Below are 26,006 nucleotides of genomic sequence, written 5' to 3' on the forward strand. Positions count from 1 at the left end.
TGGACAACATAGGTGCGCAGAAGCTACTTAGTGAGAGAGCCAACACTTTGAGGTCAATAGAAAAATTGATAGTGTATATAAAACTTGGGAATGATGAGGTTTGTGCTGGTGTACAAATGTCTGACGCTTGGATTCTCACCCTTGCTGACTGTGTCGATACTAAAATGTAAGTTGTATCATATTGTATAACCAAGTTAGGAATATCTGTTTTATATTAATATCTATTCTTTCAAAAGAGGTACCGTATATGCTTTTTTACCACTGGCCCCTTACCGCTACAGGTTAAAGTCACGCTAGCAACATAATCCTACACAACATAATCTTGTGGCTTTGTACATCCGTTACAGGTTCTCATTAATTTAAAGACGCTGAAATATAGCTAATTAACAATTATACAAGAACGCTTATTCAAAAAGAAATTATAGTATTAAAACTAATGATACATAACAGTGGATTGTTCGTAGAACGATTTTTACTCTCGGGAGAACAAATTAGCTACACTATTGAAAATATTATCAATTTGATATCAAAACTTTAAAAATAAGGATGTAATTATTAATTAATAGAATGTAAAATATTTTTTGTCAAGTTATGCCGAAAAAACTATGCGTCATTAAAGACAGAAAAGTTCTTATTAAAGAATTAAGTATTCATATCATTAAGGAAATTACATAATCGTTTTATGGATACACTGAAGTAAAACGAAACGTACTGATCAGTAGACCGACACTAAAACATTACCTACACTTTAAAGAGTAAATCACTTTCAACTGCATTGAAACCGAGGGGCGTGGGTTCAAACCCCAGAAGGGACAACATTTTGTGTCATTTATTTTTCTTTTTAACATTATTTATGTATCTCTTAGATGGAAAGAAAAAAGTGTTTGATTTTAATAATATAAATATTGTAGATGTTTATTTGCTAAATAATTTCAAATTTAATAGTAAATAGTACACAAGATGTTTTCAAAGTGTAATAAAATAAAGACTACACGGTAAAAGTATTTTATATGTTGCAAAATCAACTTTTGAAAAAAAAATGCAAATTTTGAAAACAGCACCTCATTGTTTTAAATTGCAGGGATATTTTGAATAAGGCTTTTAACATAGGTAAATGGTCAAATGAATGTTTAAAGTGGGTGGAGTAGGGCAACATTTTTATACATATTAAAACTTTTTGCCTAGACACAATCATTTTGTTCGTGTAATTTGTTACCTGAATGTCATTTTTGCATAAAAGCGATATTAAAGATTATTTCCTCATTTCTGAAAAAGAGCCCTTCTGATGGCAAAAATGTCCAACGCTCATAAACCACACGGTAAATTTTGTTTAAATTTTTATGCAGGTGACCTTTAAGGCATATAACTGTCCTATGTTGTCAATTTTATACAAATCTTTATAGTGCCCATTAGCGGTATTCTTCCATAAATATACATTACCATATTTGTTTAAGGAATTTTATTAGAACTCTCATGCACCCATTCGGTTATGTTTTAAACCCTGAAGAAAATCATAGTTTTTAATGGTTACAAACTATTGGTTTTCTAATGGGACTTTATAAGTGTAAAGAAATAAAAAATAGAAATTTAACTTTCTGTAATTTTGTGAAAGGTGTAAATTTAGAAAACACCAATAAAATCGAAACTGTTGGTCCGTGTAAATAATAATTATGCGATAAATAGGTTTAAAACGTCACATTTTGTTACTATTTATGGAAATAACTAAACTTTCTGGGTTCAATAAAACATATGAAATATTTATGTCGTAGGGTTCCTCTTTCCTAATAAAGGAGGAACTGTTTCGGCCTGTAATGGCACGGAAACAAATAAAATAATTTACAAAGGTGGAAAGAAAAAGCACACAGCTACTTCGTGGCGCAAACCAATGGAAGTATATTCAATGTGCGTTGCGTGCCATCCAATCCGGGTGAGTAAATGTTAAGAGGCCCGTCCAGATGAAAGTAGTTGTTATGAATTGTATAGAATGACATTAAGTGTTACATGCTGCAATGAATGAAAAGGATGAATGTAAATGAGAAAAATATGGGAGAATGAATAGGGCAAATATATAGGACATGTACATATATGATATAACAAAATGACAAACGTACAAAAAATATATAAGGACACAATATATAAGACATGTAAGACATACATACAAACAATAGATTATACATGACAGTATATTACCCTCGTGACATTTATAATTGTAGTCATTTTGTCGCAGGTCATCTAACAGGAATCATGGCCGATAAAAGTAATATTTTCGATTAAAATAAATCTATTTTAAACGTTGTTTAATGTAAAATGGAATTAAAAAAAATCGTTTTAAATAGTTATTTTTGCATCAATAATGTTCGTTATTTCATATTGATTCGATTAATATATGGATAACAATATATGATATAATGATATAATAGTATGTACATCTTTTAATTTCTCGGTAATGCCGGTTATACGGGATTTTCTTTTTTTATAACATAATAATGTCATTCTTAAAAAAGAATTTGAAATAAGGGTAAAATAAATCAGTTCCGTGTACTGAAATAATAATCTTTAAATACAATCGTAATGTCATTTTTAATATAAAATCTAATACTTCCGGAAATTTAGATATGAAATAATGATGAAATTTTGACAAAAGTACGATGTGTCATTCTCCATATATATTCCAATAATGCCGCCGCAAGTGTGCATTGGTGGTCTTTAAAGAGTCCCCTTTACTACTGCTGCCTATTGTGTTTTTGCATTGTTCGTTTTCTTTGTTAATTACACTAAGCCAGAAAATAGGTGCAAGTTAATTTCTATTTGATATCTACACTTACTTACTAAGTTAAATTTATATGCTCTCTTTTGCTGGAAAGTTTAAAAAAGAAGACATGTTTTACACTGCTTATATCTTACTACATGTACTATTCTTAATAGTTCAGTCATTTGTAAGATTAATTGTAGGAAATTAATCTTTTGTTTAATAACATTACTGTTTAGTAAGGATGTCTCTTAGTAAAAGCACACACAAACTTGTGTTTTAATTTTCTTGCTTTCAGTTGACAAATAAAGAATGAATTCTAAGAATGTAAAAACAAAAATCCGAATATTCAATAATTAATGGGAAAATGTCTATGATATCAACAATATCAATCTTTATGAATTATAAATCTCCAAATTTAAGAGCTCAATTTGACTTAACATATTTAAAGTATTGGAAGTTAAGAAGTTTATATTATATAAAGAATGCATTGTCTCGATACAATACTTTTATAAAAACATTTTTAATTAATTTTACCCATGACATGTGGTGCCATATCAGCCTAATATATTTCTTATTTGTGAAAAAGAAATACTAAAAATCCATAAAAATGAACGTGTGCGTAGTCAAAACTTATATTTATTTTTAGGACTACTTTCTTAGATGTTTATCTTTTGTAATGACTATCTTCAGCTATTCATTTCATCATCGGAAGTTATCTAATTATGCATTTTTTTCTTTTCGAAACAGTTATGACTCTGTGAATAATTGTGTATTGAATTCGAACCGCGTTATCTATTCATTACTGCTGGCTGAACAATTGCAACTGCACTAAACATGATAAAACTTCTATTAAATTATATTATTTCACTCCCCTTTCCGGCTCGTGAAAATGTATGGAATTTCACCACGTTTCATGAAAATATATTCTATATTTGATTCAAACGATAAAAAATATCCTCTGAATATTCACACATCTGTACACATGAAACAATTAATTTCCATTATTTTGATAGATAAAAACATTGAAGTGGAAAATATTCAAACTTAAGATATTGCGAAAATTTTATCAGATAGTTTCTTCAGCTGTGAGGACAATAACTTATTAATGTGCAGAAACAACAAAGGATAACGCAGCCAACATTATTCCTGGTTTATTAAATTTGTTTGTATGTCTAGTAAAATGAAATGAAAGCCCTCAACATGTATTGATTTTGTTACAACAATTCTTAAACTTTGATATTAATTTTCGGGACAAAAGTGTCAGTCATGTAATTTTCAGCTAACTCAATTAGCCGGAAACATATATCCCGCTATAACCCTTTTCACGAATTGTCATCAACAACATTGCACAAGATCTCCATTTATTGTTATTTATTTCTCTTTGCGAAACATGTGGTATAATTCAGGGGTGGCGTCATTGTATTTACAAAATTAAGAATATAAATGGACAATCCATTGTCGATTTTGTATGTTTAATATGACCCCAATTCGTGGAAACAAATTATGTCCAACAATATGAATTATAAGGTTACAACTGTTAAACACCATGACTGTTAATACCGCAAATCTCAATCGAAATTGCAGGACCTAATATGTTAATATTAATTTTTACCGAAAGGTGAACAGCTGACTTTCAAAAAAGTCGCTCATTTCCTGTACAAACAAAAAAGCTACATCCACACATTTTTTAATCGAAGCTGACATAGACATAAAACTGTTTTTGTCGAATTTTAACAGCCGTTCATAAACAACAGGTCATTCATTGTTCGTTAATGCATTGGTCTTTTTATGCATCCGCCATAAAATGGCTGGGGCATATAATGTTACCCTTTTCGTCCTTCCGTCATCATCAGTTTCTGCTCATTGTCTTAGAAACAGTTAAACACATTCAACTCAAATTTTACATATGGATATATCATGATAAAGTACAGGTCAAGTTCGAATATGATTTTTGACAAAGTTATGCCCCTTGGTGAAATTTTCAGTTTCCGTTCATTATGCTCAAAAATTAAACACAATCAACTCAAATTTGGCATATGGATATGTCAATGGAATGTGAAGGTCAAGTTTGAATTTGGTCATAGTTCGATGATTTTTGGCAGAGTTATGCCCCTTTCACTTTAAAAATAATGTGAAATTTTCAGTTTCGTTCATTATTTCCCCAATAGTATTACACATTCAAGTCAAATTTGACATATAGATATGCCAAAGGAATGCGCAGGTCAAGTTAGAATTTGGTCATGATCCGATGATTTTTGGCAGAGTTATGACCCTTTCACTTTGAAAATAATGTAAAATCTTTAGTTTCGGTTCATTATCTCCTCAACGGTATTAAACGTTCAACTCAATTTTGACATAATGGTTACGTCAAAGCAATGCGCAGGTCAAGTTCGAATTGGTCATGGTTTTATGAGTTTTTGCAGTGTTATACTCCTTTCACTTTGGAAATATTGTGAAATTTCCAGTTGTCGTTCATTATCTTCCCAACAGTATAACTCATTCAACTCAAATTCGACATATGAATATGTCAAAGGAATGCGCAGGTCAAGTGCGAATAAGGTCATGGTTCGAAGATTTCTGGCAGAGTCATGTCTCTTTAACTTTGAAAAAAGGAAATTTTTAATTTCCGTTCATTATTTCCCTAACAATAGTACATATTTAAGTCAAATTTAACATATGGATAAGTCAGAAAAATACATTGGTCATGATTAAATTTGGTCAAGGTTAGATGATAGCTGACAGAATAATCCCTCTTGAAGTTTAAAACAAATCAGAAATTTTTAGTTTCCGTTCATTATCTCTTCAATGGTTGTACACATTCAACTCAAATTTGATATATGAATAAGCAGTTCAAGTTCGAGTTTGGTCATGGACCAAGGATTTTGGACATAGTTATCTCTCTTGAATGTTGGACAAATTTTGAATTTTGAGTTACAGCACTCATACTTGGAAATGTTTGTAGTAATTATTTTGGCTACAAATATGCAATATACAAATTAAAAAATGTGAAAACTGAATAGTGTCAGTGCCTTGAACTTTGTATAAAAAATTAATAAATGGTTTGTATTAACATTGAATAGTTTTAAGGGCCGTGAACTTAAAATGAAAAAAATAGTTTCTTGAAGCAAAATTGAAACTTAATATTATAACATCTGAAAGTTTGACTGCATGCGGGGGCATCCGTGGCGTGACGACACATTTCTAGTTATTTGATAATCTGTAAACTGTCGCTTATGGATAATTGTTGTCTTTATTTGATTGATGTAATTTTGAACTGTATTTTTTCTACATATCTTGTTCAAGTATATTTTCCTTGCGATCCATAGAAAATATCGTTAAGCCTACTTAGAAATATTTGAGAGACATGATTCGCCGTGATTCCAATATTGAATGTGGTTAATTGGTGTCATGTGAACTTGTTTTTAATGCGGCAAAACACAAACATGGCTGCACCTACTGCTTTGAAGAAATCAGGGATGATTTGGCAACTTACCTTTCCTGTAAAAGCTTTAAATACAATGCTGCTTTAAATGCAGAAAATGTGCAAAATTACTATCAATGTAAAAAAGTAATTGCTAATTTTTCATTTCTGCACCGCCTTTCCTTTTGAGTATTTGAATAATAATGTGATTTATCATGAAAAAGAATGCATAAGTGACGGTCTGTTTCGGGAGAGGTGTGGACGGTAACCTACTGAGCCCAAGTTTTATGTTGGTCTTTGGCGGCGTACTGCTGATCCTTACGCAAGTTTGACACTATATTAATCATAAGTTTGCTTACGATTGTTTACTAAGACATATGAAATATAACTATCTCATTCAATTACCTTAGCATTTCAAACAGACGGGCATTTTTGCACACATACAAAAAATAAAATAAAAATAAATCATGAAAAATGAACTGATTTGGATAGTTTTGATGTACATTTGTGATACTTTTACGTTTTGAAAATATCTCATGCATCATTTATGTCATGTGTACACGTATAGGGGAATAATTTCTCGCTCATGACTTTATTTCTTTTATATATATTTCTATGTATGTGAATTCTCAATCTAATAATATGCCGACCGGTTTCAGGAAAAAATAAACATAAAACTATAGTGACCAACGTCAGTTGACGTTATTTGTGTACACATGTGCACGCAACGTTAAAAATGTCGACATCATTATCAATTTTGTGTGTATGCAAAATTGCCCGTCTGTTTAAAATGTTAAAGTTATTTATTCTTTGAAATTTTAGCAAGCTCGGAAAGTATAGTATCAAAATTCAAGATGGTTCAAAACAGGTCATTGCTGAAGACAGGGTGAGTGAGATAAGTTTTATTATATGTGCATTATACAATATATTTTTTTAAGTGGATAGGTCTACAATGCGCACATTTTTCATATTTGTGGATACATTTTGGATATTATGATTGTTAGAAAAATAAAGTTGATAAAGTTCTTGTTGATTTATAATCACCATTTATATGATAAATAATGATATTTTGTTCTAGAACATTTTAATATATGCTAAATAAATATATATAATATCGGATCATGTAACTCAAACTTGGCAACAACTTCCAAAAATAATAATTTCGGCATTTGTTGTTGTCTGATACTTAATTATTTATTGTATTACAAACCATCTATTACACAACGGTACTTCAATTGTGTGGTGTTAGTTTAAGAAAATTCCGAGAAAATTGTACAAAGTTAAAAAAAAACCGATAATCTGTCCTTCTACATGAAATGGATATGAACTATTTACTTTCTAGCATTGTACATAATTTAATTGCAATTTCGTTGAGAATTAAACATTTCAGCTAAGAACGATTTTAATCAATGATGAAAAATACTTCATATCAAACTTGACTTTATTATTCTATTACAGCAGCAGTTAAATGGAAAGTACTTTATACAATGACATAACTTATTTCCTTACATGACGAGTTTTGAACGTTAATAATTCAAACTACGCTTATGTCCACGGTCCTTAACACAAAGACATTCAGACCCTGAAGTCCTTCGTACTGTTAAACTTCTTTTTTAAGTAAAAAATTTCATTGTAGATTCTATTTGTTTTCAAAATGTGTGGTGAATATGTCTTAAGTCTCTTTTTCTAGTCAATATCAAATCAGATATCAAATTTCAAAAATATATGTTTAAGCAGCTAATGACAAAATATTAATATCTTATTTTTCAGGACTCCGTTGGCGAAGAATTCGTTTTTCTTCGGATTAAGACAACTAAGGAAACAAAAACTAAATTTGCAAAACTTTCTAACTTAAGATTGCCCTCACCCGACTACGATTATCAGCTCTACAGTAAGGATGAGTCCGGTAAATTTTAAATTGTTTGGTTGTTAAATTGCATTGCCATCATTTCTTTCTTTTCTCAACATTCCAATTTGCTAAAGAATATTTAAATCGGTTTATCAGGTTGAAGTTTGATACATTAATTTTCAACGTCTGTAAACTCAGAGGCACTTATAACCCGACATTTACATTTTTTGGGTATAACTTGGTTATTTGTGAACAGATTTTGTTCAGTTTTTGAACATATAGAATTCAACATATATTCTTATTTATCTAGAATTTTACTTCCAATTTATTAACAGGAAAATAGACAAAATAACAAAACAAATATGTTACAGTAACTACAAAATGAAAAATCACAAAATGACTGTAAATATCGTAACACAATGAAAAGTCTCTAAATCCAACTGATTCTGAATAATAACCAGTTCTAAAAGTTTCTGTTACTATAACAAGGGTATAAACACCTGTCTTATGGTAAAGACGTAGTGAAGGCTTGGGGAATATTTATCCATTCTGGAATAAGGGCTTTCTCGAGTTCCAGCAAGTCCTGCATCCAAAATCACCAGATCTAAACATCACATTTGTCGGCTGAATTGAACAGGCGTATGAGAAAGCGGCCGAAAGCTCCTCGCAATTTTCTGGAACACGAGCAAGCCCTTATTTAGGAATAAAGAACTGTGAGACAGAGGTGTTTACTTTGTTATAGCCAATTTGGAGGCCATACTAAGTGTTAGAACTGGTAAACATACAGATTTAATTGGATTCAGATACTGTTCATTGTTTTACGATTTTTATAGTCATTTTGTGATTTTTCATTTTACAGTAGCCTATTTGTTTTGCTATTTTTTTCTATTTTCATATCAATGAATTGTTGATATAATTCCTAGTAGTAAGTATGATATGTTGAATTTTGTAAAGTCCAAATTTGAACAAAATCCGTTCACAAAAAAACCTATTTATACAGAAAAATGTCAGTGTCGGGTTATAAGTGCCTCTGAGTGTATACGACATTTCATCAATTCCTATGCATTATAAACAAAGCGGCAGTCACTTTTCATTTTCTTGAAGAAAAACAATTCTGTATTGTTTAAAAGTAACTATTTCAGAAATTTTATCTTGGTATATTTCTATATAAGCATGTTAAGTGATATGCATTTGTTTGCTTTATAATTCATTTTTCAATTTTGTTAATAAAATCACTGTCTTTTATGAACTTAAATACTGAGGTACGAATTTGGCCAGCTATTTTATGTGGCAGATCAAAAAGTATGCATACTTCTTGTTTATTCACTCTTCTTCAAGTTCAAATATGGATGATTCTATATCTTTGAGTTGTGCGCTGTGAAAAAGTACATGTTCCAATGTTTTCGCCTATTTACATGTAATACAATTGTTATATGCCCTTTTAATCTTGAGTTATCTAATTTTAGGCGTGAATATATTCTATCATGTTTTTCTTTTACATTAATATGGGATGAGTTTGTAAGGCAGATTTCTATTATCTCTATACTATTTATATTCCAATATTCCTTCTTTTCTGTTATGTTTCTACTTATGAAGCTGTATGTTTCTTTCATGATAAGTGTTATGTGTAATACATTTTAGCCGTAACTGCCAGTTTCGAGCATTAATCAGCTCGCTCATTTCGGAAAGACCTACCGCTGTGGGGGTTTAAATCCCGACAGGGACTTTGGATTCTTTCATGTGAGGAAGCTATCCAGCTAGCTTACGAGACGTCGGTGGTTCTACTCAGGTGCCTGTTCGTGCCTGAAATAATACACGGAAGGGTACCTGAGGTCTTCCTCCACCAGTAAAGTTGGAACGTCGCGATATGATCTATACTGAGTCGATATGACGTAAAACCCAAAACAAACAAACAAAAAACATGGCTAGGATTTCATACTATTGCTACATTGTACTTAAAGATTTTCCTTTTTAAATTCGGAATAATTTTCAATATATGGGCATTTAGATTTACTGTTGTCCGTCCGTCTGTACGTCCGTTCATCAGGGCAAACATAAAAATGTCTATGAGCTTCATTTCTTCCATTATCCTAGTCTAAAACAGACAGGAAGGAAATTCAATAAACGACTGGTTTAATATGTGATAATTTCACTGGTTTATGTAGATAAATGCCACATAAAAGTCAAAGAAACAGCACATAAACCCCAAATGTAAGCACTTCCGTCCGTTTTCATTTTGTGTCGCTAGTACCTTAAAAAGACCCAGAGTCATGAAACTTTTCAGAAATATTAATCAGCATGTGCAGTTGTGCACACGGGGTTTCATATGATTTTGTTTTGCTTTTATGTCCGATTTATTGCATTTTGACTAAATAAAATCTTGCAATTTTCAATTTGTGTTGACCGCAGCACAAGAAGTATTAACCTACAGTAATGGAACCTAGTAGGAATTTTGGTCAGCAAGTGTAGTTGTGTACCTTGGGTTTCGCTTGTGGCTTTATCCAGTCACTCAGTTGAGTTATTGCCAATTGAATTAATACAGAAAATCAGTTTTCAACTTGGGTCTTGTGTGACTCAAAATGTACTTGACCTTAATTAGTGAAACTGTAGAAAATGATGGTTGGCGTGCGTTGTTGTACACATGGTGGTTAGATTATGGATTATATGCAGTGTTTGAGGAGTAAATGCCCTTTACTTAGTAAAAACCGTTCCATTATGTTGTGTTCCTTGAGTGCTTGAGTTAGAATCAACCACTTTACAGAAATAATGATCAACATTTCTGTGAAGCTGTGCACCTGGGGTTTTGCATGTAGATTTGTTTCAGTTTTGTTAGAATAATTGCCCTTGATTTAATATAAATTTAAAATTGTTCATGCATAGCTCAAAATGTATTGGACGTGTAGGCCTGAAAGTTTACAAGAATGTTGGACAACATGTGTTCTTATGCACCTTGGGTTTGCTTGAGGATTTATTCAGTATTTGTAAAGTTATTGCCGTTGACTTAGTAAAAGATTTTTAGTTTTCACTTTGTGTCACGTGGAGCCCAAAATATTTGACCTAGAGTCATACGATTGACAATTCGATGGAGTGTGGGACCACAAGTGTCACATTCCTAGTTTTATTTGTACCTCTTAATTGGATTTTGGTCAGTTCCTATGTATAAACAGATGCGAATATGTTTTGTTTCATTTTGGTTTCCTCGATTATATTTCCAAACCTGGCTTATTCAATTTTTCCCGCATCTGCTGTACCATTATAACCATTATTTTTTGCAATTTGATTAAATGTTAAAATTATCTGAATACATTCTAAAAATATGTAAATTGACCATTACTAAGATTTCATTATTCATGCTACTTTTATTTATTTTACAAGTTTAGTCTATACAATTATTACTGTTTCGCAGCACGGTTTGTCTCGTCCAGTTTGTAGTCTTTGATTAATTGTACTACTTTCTTAGCAAAAGATACTTTTATTTGATTTCGTTAGAGTAATAATAGACTTTTCCGTTTTAAATTGATAATAGGCATTGTTGGCAATATTATACTGAGACAAGATGTTGTTTGTTTGTTACCGTAATTTGTTAAGAGTAATTTTTACAATGGTATTGCATTATTACGGAATTGTCACCTAGAAGTTGCAAGTTCTGATCTTGGACCGACCTTTTTGTGATTTTAATAAACTGATTTGTATCTGTTTATTATACAAAACACGAGTAGATAAAGTTTAAACAGCATCTTTTTGACCGCCAGTTCTTTTGATCTTGATATAATCTAGAAGACGAATCATTAAAAACAATTGTTAAATGTGTTCTTTATTGTTTTATTTGGCTCATTACATTTCTCCATTGTTTCGCTTAAGGTGTTCATAATCAACCTAAAGATTATTGGATTTCAGACACTTTCTTTCGGCATCCATTTACTGTCACTACTATTTCTTAAAATAAGCCATTAAGTGTAACTTGAATAGATCTTGTTGCTAGAAATTCTTTTATCCAACCAAGCATACATCCTTTAACACATTAGCAACACATATCGATAGTTTATCAAACACATCGCTCAAGTCAAGGCAAACAGCTGGTGTAGGTTTGTTTCAATAATAGTCCTTCTAACGCCCGCTTCAAGCCCAGTTAGATTATCCGTCCCGCAAGCTATTTATTACGCGTCATACACTAACGTTTGTCGGACGTACATGTAAGAGGTAAAATGTGCCATTCTTGTGACGAATTTGATTCGAAAATGACACAAGTGTGACATATTCGGTTGATTGGATTTAGTTACCATATTCGATTGGATTTAGTTTTCTATGTTCATTAAAACCTTTTTTGTCACTTTCCGAATCGTGAATAAAATGAAATTAGCAACGTTTATGTCACGTGTATTTTCACCGCAGATGAAAATTTATATCTTGGACAAATTGAAGGACAAAAACTCTAGTATTACTACGGAAAATGACAAGCAAACCCCTCTGTTGAAAAAAAAATCATTTGGTTTAAACATATTTATTTAAGCTCGATTACGAAACAAGAACTTGCAACTGACATTAATCACTTTCAAGTACTCTTCCTGGAACCAACCAGTATTGGTGTCGTATGAAGAAACATGGTAGTGACATAATTAGGGCACAGACCCATGTTCCCTGGGTTGAGAGGCAGACACCGTAACCATTAGGCCACCGTTCCCCTTTAACAATTCAATTGCTGACAAACATTCATGTAAAGTTTCATGACCTAAGCTAAAGTATTGTTTGAGCTACACGCGACCCAAGTTTAGAATTGCAATTTTAAATAACTAAGAGGCAATTATTCTGGCATTCCTGCCCGAATCGACAAGCCAAACCGTAGGTGCACTTAAGCTGACCAATATTTCATGACCCTAGTTAAACTACCATCGGATCTATGCTACACTCAATCATTTGGGATGGACGTCAGCACGTATGCGCAGACACAGGAACGGACGAACAAAAGTAAATCTTAATACCTCATCCAAGATCGCCGTCATAAAAGTTGATTTTCAAATCTATAGATATCAAATGCACATTATTTAAACATTTTTTTCTTAAAAAGAGCAAAGCTTGTCTGTAATGCTGTAAGACTGGATTTAAAGCATGTTAGCAGCTTATCACCTGAAGATAGAAGTTCTTGAAATGAATTAATTTGCCATAGCAAAATCTGAAGAAAAAAGATGTTTTGACTCTCATTCAAAATACTTATTCACTTTATTAGTAGAGTTTGCCAATATTCTAAATTTGTATATTGGGTGGTGGTGATGATAATGTTGTATTGTTGTTGTTGTTGTTGATGATGATGATTAAGATGATGATGTATCGTTGACGTTGATGAGAGCAAGGTTTTGCTGCCGCTAGTGACGACGATGATGATAATATTTGATTTACTGTATAAATTGTGTGACATAAACGGTCAGGCATTTACTACCAAATTGCAGAAACGCATTTGGCACATAAAGAAAGCTGTGATTCATTCGGCCGAATATGTTTCACACGTGTGACAAATACATTTCGTGACATATACGGTCTGAAAGACATTTGTTTCTAAAAGAAGATCGTGAAACAAATCGTCAGCCTAAGTAATCTAAATATTGGGAACATACCGATATGATAGAAGTATCGAGCGCTTTCTATTTTGTCGTCGGCGAATTTGTTTTTTTTTTCTACCTTAATTCTTTTTACAATATGCAACTATTAATCCAGAAAATAGCATAGCATTGTTTACCTTTAGAATGATTATTCAAAGGCCTAATTAACCGACTCGAGAATCCTTTTACATATTCTTTATATCCCAAGGTTGTAAACTCAACCACGATCATTCGGTGCCTAATATTTTGTTTTCAAATGAGCAAATCTATTACAATTTAAAGCTATTGAAGCACCATATTTTGAAATATTTGGCCCTGTGCATGTAAATGTAAACTTTGATTTATGTTTGCTACCACGAGTCCAATAATACACATTTACTGGTAGTATAAATTTATATTATGTAAACATGAACTAATGTATTGGTATTTTTCTTTTTATTGACATATGGTTTTGTGTTTTTATAATTAATGAATGTAAGAATCAAATTATGTATAAACATGTTTGTCTTTTCACTTATGACATCTGTTGCTTTTATTGCATATGTATTAAATTGCGTAAATTGGTTCATGTTATTATATTTTATTACATCGGTGGTCGTTTTCTTTTAAATACTTAACGTGTATATTACCAATACCAAAATTGTTAATTAGTTAAAACAACGAAATTGATTTATGACAAATATTGCTTTCAGATTAGATATCGTTTGTTCATAATGTACAATTATTATCATATAACCAAAGTCTGTTTTAATACATACGTCAGTAAAGCTATACTACGAATATTTAGATTGCTTATACTACTTTCATTAATTTATTAAAGCCGATTATTGCTTTGATATTACAGATAAAGTTACTGCAAATGATGTTATTTTTGTCAGAGGCAATCAATGTGTGGAGAAAGGCATTGAAGGCAATTTTGGAGAGACACACAAATGTTTTCAAGTCAACATGAGCAAAACTACTAAATGTTTCGTATGTTCAATTGTTATGATTTATATCTCTTTATGAAACTTTTTTTTACTTTCTAACTTTCTTCTTTTAAATATGTCTTAACATTCAGTATATAGTACGATTTATCCAATTATGTTATTAAATAAATGAATAAATTAGACACTTTAAAGTGTAAAAAGCTACATGCATGCAGTAAACAAATATTGTAAAATAATTTTGGAAAAATAAACACCTGCAGATTATATAAAATATATATAGTTATATATTTCTTTTGAAGATAATGACGCATGTACGGTGAAACCGTTAACGTATTCAAAGAAGCTTCATTCTGTTAACGTAAAAATATTTGAATATCAGAGACACTTCTTTTACATTATTTACGAGAATTGACAAACTAATTAAGGAAACAGCAAGATTTTGCTCTTATGTTTTTGAAATATTATAAAATGCATTCAAGCGAAAAGAAAAGACGTTGCATGCAAACATAGCTTTAAGTTTAGTTTGCAACAAGAATAAAAAACCTTATAAGTTAGATTCAACGTACATATGAATAATGCCATTCCTTTTATGTGCCTTGCCTTGTGGCAGGAATGATAAGGGTGCGTTGGGATTTCAATTTGTTTCGAAAATGTTCACCTGCTCAAGTTTACAAAATCCCTTCTTGATTTGGTCTTGCTGTTTTGAAATTACATTTCAAAGAAATTGATATCTGCATTCTTTTTTTATAATTTTAGCCGGGATACCCAATATTTGGATCGAAGAAAAACAAAATTATGTTGCAAGGACTAACAGTTGCATCATCAGATTCTTGCTTATCATCGCTTTATTCATATGCGGTCATAAAACCGCAAGTGAGATGGATAAACACGGTCATTTTGGGTATATATCACTATTTAATACTCCTGTTGTTTGAAATTGTGATATTGTACATCATAGAGACGGAATGAAGATTTTCTTTCTGGTACTAAATAATAGGAAATTATTACCAAAGTAATTCGTGTATATTCTTTATACGCTCGTGCGATTGCAGCGTCAATTGTTATACACCTGGTTGTCTGTATGTAAGTCTGTCTGTTAGCAATTTCGTATTCAGCCAGCTTTCTTTTTAACCAATGGAAAGGGGTCACGTAGTTAATATATACTTATATGAATTTTATTGTGTCAAACTAAAGTGCCAAGAGTATAAATGTTCTGTGTGTAGCATTCCTTTGTTGACCTCTACAAAAGTGACAAAAAACATGATCTTCATGTATGGAAAAGCCCGACTGGTACCCCTTGATAAAAATAATTTGGGTCATCAACTTGCCATGACCAATGCACCTGTGAAGAATTGGAGTCTCGGAACCATAGGGCAACGTGATACTGGTCGGAAACCATTTTAATTGCAAGACAAATGTGACATTGACTGAATGGAGCATTCATTGGGAAAGACATAATTATGTACCTTTGAAGTTTCAGGGTTAAGGGCCTATGGATTTTTTTGTTTTTGGTAGGAAACTGTTCTTTCATACAAGGTTCATGTCTTGACATTTGACCACTTACTATTCTAACTTCTCAATACATGAAACACCAATACAGTAGATTGTGAAAAAAGCCGAACGAGAAACAAAAAAGACTTCTTAGTAATCACATTTTTTTGTATAAAACAAATGTTTTCTCACTTTTTCGGATCTGTTTCCCCATTTAATTAAGTACTTTTAGTACTGTGTTTCTTATATCATACATAACTTATAAAGAAACTGTTAGAATTTGTTAGATTTGGTGTGTAAGGAAAAACCAAATTACAGATTGCAGCCCTGTTGAAAAATATCAAAATTGAAAAGTGACATTTGAAAGACTTTCAACCATTGACAGGAGCATCCGCGACTGTTAAATGTGATACTGTTTTTAAAGCAGACCAAAAGAAAATATTTAACCTTGAGAAAATATAGATGCCGATTCAATATAAGATATAACAGCGTGAAAGGTTTTTATCAGAGTAACAATATTTAAATTATTTTCTGGAACTTACATTTTAACTGAACTGATGTGAAAAAGTGCATGATGTTATCACCTTTATTTGTTTTCATACTGTCTTTGAGCTTGTGGGGTCTTAGATGAGGTACTTCGCATTTTAGGTGGTAAAGAGCCAGAGTGAAGCAAAACTAATATAAAAATGATAATAAGATACAACAATACAAACAAACAAACAAACATATCTTCAAAGTGATTACTTTATTTCAAAACCAAAATTATATATTTCAGTCGAGACTGTTCCATAAAAAATACCTTGGGTAAATTGCATTTTAGTTATAGGTTTCCAGTTTTATTAATTTCTACATCGTGCTATTGTAATGAAATAAATTGAACTACGTGAGATTTGGAGATTTTAAAAAACATTTTGCAGATTGTGGCTCAGTCGAAAACATTCAAAATGGAAAGGTTTCTCTCGACAAAAAATCAAAAACGTCCATTGGAGCTACGGCGACTATTGAATGCGATCCTGGTTATGTAGCAAGTCAGCAGAAAATTGTCTGCCTAAAAACCGGTGAATGGCAAAAATCCATTTGCGCAAAAAAAGGTAAAATTAAATTTTATATTATAATAATAATGTCTTGATATATATGATTTCACTCAAAGAAATTATATATATCTTTGGAAAAAACAGCCATGCATCGGACAAGCAAATAGGCTGTCACAGAGGTTAGTTGATGATATGCCATGTTGTTTCTATAAAATAAAGCATGGGTTACCATATGAACAGGTTGAAATTTAGAGTTTTATCAATGTTGATTTCTATTAAAATTATGAAAACAGTAATTCATTTTCTTTCATAATTCGCATGATTTGTGTCCTTTAACAGTGTAATGTGTAATGATGAGATACCAAAGGTACCACTGACATACTGTAACGTCCAAAGTCAACGTAATTTGTCAAAACAGTAGATATTTTATTTTAAATTTAATTAAAAAAGAAATAAGATTAAGTTTTGTGCCTAAAGGTAGTTATATTATAAGATATAACTTCAATTGCTTACTTTTCGCTTAAAGATTGTGTTAAAGTCACATAAAGACATGACAAAAATGATAAAAACTGCTTTCATATCATATGTTTAAGGATATTAATAAGTGCATAAAAGTTTGATAGACATTTTTCAGTTATATGACTAAAGTTGATATTTAAGTCATTATACACGCTTTTCTTATGAGAGACATGTAGTTGAATCTCTAAATATCTGGAAAATCCAGTATGAGGATTGGCAGAGTAACTTGCATAATTTTTAATAACTTCCCTTAATCCTGTACATCATATTAACGCTCCCCCCTTTCGGGCCTCAAATAGTGAAAAATCCTGTTTGGGCCCCAAACACTTGTTTTTGTTGGAGAAATGTTGTAAGGAAAAAGTGATCATACTTTCGGCGCCGCCCCAAACAGAGTGATACATCAGGGGGTAGGGGGTGCCAGATGGGTGATGTGCCCTTTTCTGTTTGGGAGTTTGAAGGGGTCACCTGCCCCCCCCCCCCCTGTCATCGCCAAGAAGATTTTCGACCTGTGAGAATCTAAAATTAGCCTCAGGTCAATCAGAAGGTAACAAGTAACCAATGCTAAAAAGCCTTTGCCTGTATCTCAATCCATTGAGAAGTTGCAGCACTTTGAAATCAGTTTGGATGGAAAAATTCAACGCAACATAGTGATATTTTGGCAAGTTTGATATGTCCGATATGTCCCTTAATTGCCATATTAACAGGAAATGTAAAATTGAACTTGCCGTTATAAAGGCCATGGTGCAGTCAACACTGGTGCCAAGTTTGGTGAATATTAAACTACCTTTTATATTTTCATAGCAATCTAAACTTGTATCATGAGGATTTCAATGAAAACAGCCATTGTGAACAAAGTACTCATTCAGTTAAGGGTGTTTATCACATACCCGGGCCGATTTTGCGTCTCCTTAAAAACGGTTTGTACGGCCGTGCATATATTCTGACATGACGTCATTAGCGTTATACAAGCATAGTGTAAGATGCGTTAAATATAACCGTTATATTATAGGCGCGTCAATGAATAAAATAGACTCTTAAAACGGTCTTTACTTTGGGAATGTGATAAATAGAATATTTAATTCGTTTCAATTCATTACTGAATTTATTCAACTCGTTGAATGAAATAATGGTATCCTCGCCAGATGTTTGCACAATATAATTTTATTCAACTCGTTCATTAAAGTAATCAGTATTTAAGATACACTTACTCAATATCGCCTATAAGATAAAAAAATAACTGTCCTGCATACAGTTTCTTAACCATCAAAAATGATTTTCCTACTGAATGACAATGTTTGTATTGAGAATTATTTTATAAGTATTAAACGAAATTTGATTTAATTTCACATAATTATAGATATCAGTGAAAGGAAGTCTTCCTACTTTTTTATAATCTCCCATTATGATAGTATTAATTGTCCGATTGTAACTGCTTTTAATCAATGATATAATATTGAAACTTTTTCTTAGACTGGAGACAGAAAGTGAAGTGTAAAAGAACTCTATCACGAAAATAATTTAAATGGTATTGAAAGAATTTGTATAGCTAGCATTTCAGACCGTGATAAGTGTTAAGTAAAAGGAATGAGAGTGTTAAACAATCATAACTCTATCCCAAAAATGATTTGAAATGGTATTAAATGAATTTGAATAACATCTTATCACATTTTAAACAGTTTTATGATTAGTTATAGGAAGAACAGTGTACAAAGTCGTTATTTTATCACCCTTTTAAAGTAAAGTAAATATCCCGCTTGTTTCTATCAAAAAAATGTTTTGGTAAAATGATAAAAATAGATCTCCACATCTTTGTTAATGAGACCGTTTTCTATCTTCTAATAATTATATTACTTTTTTTATACAATCTTTAAATGAAAATTCCTCATAAATCTAAACTTGTGATGTATTAACAATATTGAAAAAACTATTACAAACTTCTCAGGAAAAATTGGGAAATTATTAATAATTATCAAAACCAATGAATATATAACAATGAAATGATTAAATCGTGTGTTTTTTGAAAAGGGAAACAAGATTAAATCTATTTTTCTAATAAAGTTAAACAATACTTAGTTTACCTTTATCCAGGCTTATCAAAAAAGACTTACCATGTCTGTTGTTTAAAAATCAAATTATTTCATAAAAATTTCCTGGATTTAACTATAGGGAAAAAATACCCACTGTCTTGAAATGAAAATATTCCTAATATAGCATTGGGTTTCAAAATTCCTTTGATTCCATCATTTTTAAAGAGTAACATAATAATAAAAAAGATAAAACTTCAAATGTATAAATAATTTGTTAACAGAATCAAGTTCTTTTGTTTTGTACCATTACTCATAGCAATGTATGGTCATTAACAGGTCTCTGCGATCGGTCATTTCTTAATGACTTAAAATAATTATATAAACGTTTTAAACGTTATTCCTTTTGACTGAAGTTTGTTCAAAGGATACCCTTTAATTATCGTACATAAGTTATGTCATGCATTGTCTTGTTATCGTAATACTTTATGGAATTTAAGTGGGTAAACGTGATCTGCTTTGAATGCTTTTATTTTATACCATATTTTTATGCATTGTCAGACTGTGGTCCTGTTAAAAACATTGTACGTGGACGAATCATCCTTGACAAAACAAAAATGTCGACATATGGAGCAACAGCGACAGTCGAATGTAGCCCTGGTTATAGAGCAAATCAAGAGAAAATAGTTTGTTTAGATACCGGCAAATGGGAAACAGCAAGATGCAAACTCAAAGGTATGTTCACTGTTTATAAGATACAAATTATTTACGGACGTTAATAACTATTATTCTCAATATATGATATTAAAAATATAATTAAAATGTTTAATGGTTCATTTGTGAAGATTTACTTGTTTATCCTTGTTATACTGGAAATAATGTCTGATTTTCCTTTCTCATTTATAATTTGTCTATGTTATTTACTAAGTATTGTATGTAAGGTATGTTAGACAGGTACCAGTCAAACAACTTTAACAATTACAAATATAGAAGATGTAAATACTTTTGGGGGTTATTACGACAGAATGTTTGTTTGCAAAATGTGAAAATGTTTAATTGTTTTAAATATCTTTTGAAGAAGAGGAGCATACTGTTTAGTTATGCCATCGCATACTTAATCAGTTTTTTTCCAACTTTGGTCTCACATTTCATGACAACATAATTGTAGCTAAATGGTTCTCACAAACATTGCGCTTTTTTCCATTTCTTCGAGTCATTACGTGATTTCTTGTTAATGAATTCATCGAAGATATGAATCAAGAGGTATATGATAAACATAAATTACCAATATGTAGAAATACAAGGAAATATGACTCATAATACATTTTTAATGAGCAAAATTGAATAAATTCAAACAATATCTTACTAATTGTATAAAATCATCTATCAAGTATGTGAAACAATACATTAATACTTTGTAGTTCAAACGTTGAATGAAAATTCAATCAAAATGTATTTAACTGTTAATGTATGCTCGTACAATATTGAAGAAAATGTGATTACATATTTAAAGATTTGGATTAAACAGAGTATGCACAATGTTAGTAGAATCACAAACGTTCTACAAACAAGTCGGATATATAAGGATCTATTTTATATTGGAACAACAAAATATAAAAGCAAATCACTTTAGATAGCTTGACAAGTAATTGCAGCTTCACCTGTATTCCTCGCTAATAGACACACATTTATGAAGCAGAATTATTTTACCAAATTTTTCCCTGAAATTTTGTAGTATGTCATACTTTTTTTGAAAACTACTATTTTCTATTTACCTGAGAAATAAGAATATTTCCAAATTATATGCCAACCTTGTATGACATGAATTCATTGACTTCCTTCGTTGTTCCTACAAAATATAAGGTTTTAAAAAACGTTTGGTATCACTTCGAACGTATACATAATTTGTTAATTGAATTATATGGTTTTGTCACTTAACTTATTGCAATATAATAAAACAACAAGAAAAAAGATCAACAAGGCAAAGGCAACGTTCACAGGACGCAGCCCCTGACACACCCGAGCAGGGCACCAAACCAAAACCGGGAGTGGATGTAAGGGCGGCGAAAGGAGAGGGACATATAATGTGTGAAATGATAAAAACTAAAACGGGCACATATGCGAGTAAAAGGGTGAATGTGGGTGGGGGTATATGGGAGGGGGTGAGAAAATAATGCAATTAACTGGTCACTGCGGCTAGCCAATTTCTAATTATTTAAAATGATTTTATGAGTGTTTTTGACGTTTGCCTTTTGACTGAAATATGTTCAAAGGACACCTTCCAATAACCGTATATAAGTACCGTCGTGCATTATCATGTTATCGATATACTTTATGAATTTTAAGCGGATGTATATGATTTACTTTAATGTTTTAATTTTTTACCATATTTCTGTACATTTTCAGACTGTGGTCCTGTTAAAAAAATTGAAAATGGAAAGGTCACCCTTGACAAAACAAAAGCGTCGAAGGTGGGAGCAACAGCGACTTTGAAATGTAGCCCTGGCTTTAGACCAAATCAAGAGAAAATAAGTTGTTTAGACAACGGGAAATGGGAAAGAGCAAGATGCAAAATCATAGGTAAAAATCAGTATTCATTAAGCAATTAAGCACAGCCGTTATTAACTTCTCAATATCTGATATCAAACATATTATTAAACCGCATGATAATACCTCTGTCAAAATTCAACTCTAACTGCTTATAATACTTTGACATATTGTATGTTCATTTTTCTCTTACGTAAATAATGTTTTCTTTTATTATTTGTCTACGTACTAAATGTTTGCTATACTAGATTGAGATTGCCACTTTATGGACTATAAATGTTGAACATCTCTTTACCTTTAATCGTGAATTCAACATTCGAAATACAATACATAAACAATAAAGAGATGTTACAGTAAGATGTTTTTTATGACTATGAATCTGGAACATGGAAATGTCACTATATCTTTTGTTATTACTTGTAATCACATCTTGAAATGTTTTAGAGCGTCAACGTTACCTTCAAGATTTAGAGAATCATGTTACTCAAAGTCAAACTTCTTGAGATAATTACGCTTGTAAAGTAAAAACATAACTTTGTTCTTGGTTATTGACGCTTAAATACCATGGTCAAAAACAAACTTAATCTGTTAAATGACTTCTGAAAAATTTAAAAAAATTTTAAAGTTAATCAACTTTTATTCCCTTTTTATTTTTTTCTCGTCAATGAGTAATGAATCCCCATTTTTATTTTCTTTGTAAAATTATGGAAAGTCATTGTTACAAGTCTTTAATATTTATCCCATCCATCATTGATAACGTTTTATTTTAATGTTTGTTAATGACCTGTTTTAAGTATATCTAAATGTTTACATATTTCGTTCTATATAAAGCCCTTAGAACTTTAGCGTAATGTATTTTAATGTACTGATGTTTTAAATAGAAACTTAAAATATGGATAGATGTCAGTCTTTAGATTATGCACGTCTTTTTCCTATGTTGAAACAATGTGTTGCTATTGCAACAAATAGACTTTAAGTATGCATATATAACAATATTTGTGATAAATAAAAAAGTAATGAAACATATCTATGAAACTTTAAATGTGGATTGATAGCAGTGTTGAGATTAATCACTTTCAGCTTGTTGAGAGCTGTGTCCAGATGGTTTATTAAATTTTTTAACACAGTAAAACAATTTCACTATAACTACTTTATTTCCTACTTCAAATATATGTTTCTGTTCATAGGCAACATTATATTTGACAAGGTTACTAAGTATTGCGCCAAGATATTGAGAATTACCCCCATTCAATTTAGAATGTTCATGAAAATAAATTGTATAATTTCTTTCTTTTTTAAGCTACTTCATATTATCACGCACATAATTGATGGCAGTTTTTTTAATAATAACACCTATATTATCAGAAATATTATCCTTGAACTTAGAATGTTTATGAAAAAAATGTTTGTTTTGTATATAAAGTTCTTTATTTCTTAAGGTATCTACTTCAAATTTCAGTCAGTCAGTACAAATATTACATATTACCCAACTTTTAAACATTTTTATTGCACTCAGTGAGTGTGCATATCTTGTTTGTTTGTTTCATTTTACGCCTTTTCCCAACAGCTTTTCAGTCATATAGGCGGGTGTGCATATCTGTTGTTTTGTTTGTCATGTGGTTGTATGTAGAAGTGAAAACCAGTAAATTTATGTAGTTTTAGCTCGACTATACGAAGTATATGGAAAGCTTTCCTACTCGCCCAGGCGTCGGCGTCCACGTCCAGATTTCAGATTAATGTTTTGGTGCAGTAAAATATTTTTCACTATAACTTTGTCATTTCTTAAAGTATCAACTTCATACTTCAAAAATATGTTTCTTGTCATCAACCGCATCTTACGTGACAAGGTTCAAAACTCTAGCAACAATATTTTCAGATGTATCCCCCATTGAACTTAGAATTTTCCTTAAAATACTATTTTTTACTGTTACTTCTTTTTTTTAAGGGATGAACTTCATACTTCAAATATATGTTCCTTATCATCAACCACATCTTATGTGACAAGGTTCATAACTCTAGCATTAATATTTCCAGATTTATATCCCTTTAAACTAAGTATTTTCCTTAAAAAATATTAATTTTTACTGTTACTTATTTATTTCTTAAGGGATCAACTTCATACTTCAAATATATTTACCTTATCATTAACAACATGTTATGTGACAAGTTTCATAACTCTTACACCAATATTGCAAGAATTATCTGCCCATAAACTTAATTTTTTTACTTGAAAATGTTATTTTTTTCTATAACTTTTTTTAGTTTTAAAGGCATCTACCTCAAACTTCAAATACTTATTCCTTATCATCAATTACATTTTATGTGACAAGGTTCATAACTGTTGAAGTAGTATTTACAGTATTTACAGATTTATTTATTTATTTATTTGAACTTAGGATTTTATATAAGAAATATTATAACTTCTTTACTTTTTAAGGTATCTACTTCAAACTTCAAATATATATTTCTTATCATTACACACCTGTTGTGTGACAAAGTTCATAACTCAAGAAATGCTATTTCCAGAATTATCTCCCTTGATCTTGGAATTTATGTTAACAATGTAATTCGTATACTATAACTTAATACATAATTATACATAATTGATTTTTCTTTTTTAGTTTTGCCTTCCTGACTTCGTCAAGTATTTTATTAGTCGAGCTTCGCTGTCTCCTGTGACAGGTTTTGAACATAATCATGACCATTTATATATATTATACGGAAACAGAATAAAATGTCCCGGATTAAATTATTTGTCAGCTGTTTTTCGTGAATTGAATGATAGTTTCACACATGTCCCAATCGCTGTCAATAAATATACTGAGGAATTCTTTCCATCTAGGTATTCTTTAATAATTGTGATCAGAATATTAACAATAATATACCGATATGTAATGTTAAGCTTTAAACACTTGAGGCAAAGCAAATATAACCACTTAAAATATCATATAACACATAATTGAAATTATTTTAATATATATCTGTACATATTGACATCTAACTGTTTATCTTATTTGTTACTTCTTTTCTCTTATCTTAACAGTCATCATTTTTCTGTGTGCATTTTTTTTAACGAAATACTATTATGTTAGCTATGTAAGAAATTTTGTTGCTAACGTGCGTCTTATTCGTTTTAAATCAAATTTCATCATGATCTTGACCAATTTCATAAAAAGGCGGTATGAGGTTTTGAAAATTGCTTCATTTCTGAAGAAAACTTATCTGCGTCATTTTTTCTCAAGATGAGGGAAAAGCATCTTACTCATTTTTTTGCCATAGGATGGCTTTTAGCGTAAAGGCTTAAATCAAAACATAAGTTTTGGTTCATGACATTAATGTCAAGATCACAGCCATCTTGAATCAAAAGGAAAGTTTATCTCAATAACACACGAATTATTTATTACGCACTTTTCAAGCATGTTATCAATTACACTTTTTTGTATATTGTTGCATGACACAAGATCTATTGTCGCCGATACAGATATATTGAATATAACACCCATATCTTATTATATTTTATCGTCAAGATTTAATTCAAAATATTTATGAAAGGACTTTCACTTACCAGTACCGTCCATGAACAGGCTCAATCAAACGGACCCTGCAACTTTTCAAATTTATTATTTTGAACGTGTTTTAGGAATTCTGTGTTCCCTATTTGATAATTTTTTAGACTGCGAGATTCCTTCAAAGGTGGTCAATGGTACTTTGCACTTTTCCACAACAACGTATGGATCAAACGCTTCTGTTGTTTGTGAAAGAGGATATAATGGAAGCCACACAACAATTAGTTGCCTTGACAATGGTAGTTGGGAAATACCAACATGTGCAATTAAAGGTAAATAA

The 26,006-nt window shown here is 31.0% G+C and overlaps 1 protein-coding gene across 1 annotated transcript; it reads left to right on the plus strand.

Moving 5' to 3' along the window:
* Positions 1-26,006, plus strand: LOC132759257 (sushi, von Willebrand factor type A, EGF and pentraxin domain-containing protein 1-like). The gene is made up of 9 exons (XM_060750999.1): positions 1-166; positions 6,996-7,059; positions 7,944-8,079; positions 14,461-14,588; positions 15,302-15,446; positions 16,954-17,127; positions 20,175-20,348; positions 22,020-22,193; positions 25,834-26,006. The coding sequence occupies exons 1-9, from the start codon at positions 117-119 to the stop codon at positions 26,004-26,006; spliced, it is 1,218 nt and encodes a 405-aa protein (XP_060606982.1). The 5' UTR covers positions 1-116.

This window comes from Ruditapes philippinarum, unplaced genomic scaffold (assembly GCF_026571515.1).
Source record: "Ruditapes philippinarum isolate M1 unplaced genomic scaffold, ASM2657151v2 ctg865_1_1_1_1, whole genome shotgun sequence".
Classification (NCBI taxonomy): Eukaryota; Metazoa; Mollusca; class Bivalvia; order Venerida; family Veneridae; genus Ruditapes; species Ruditapes philippinarum.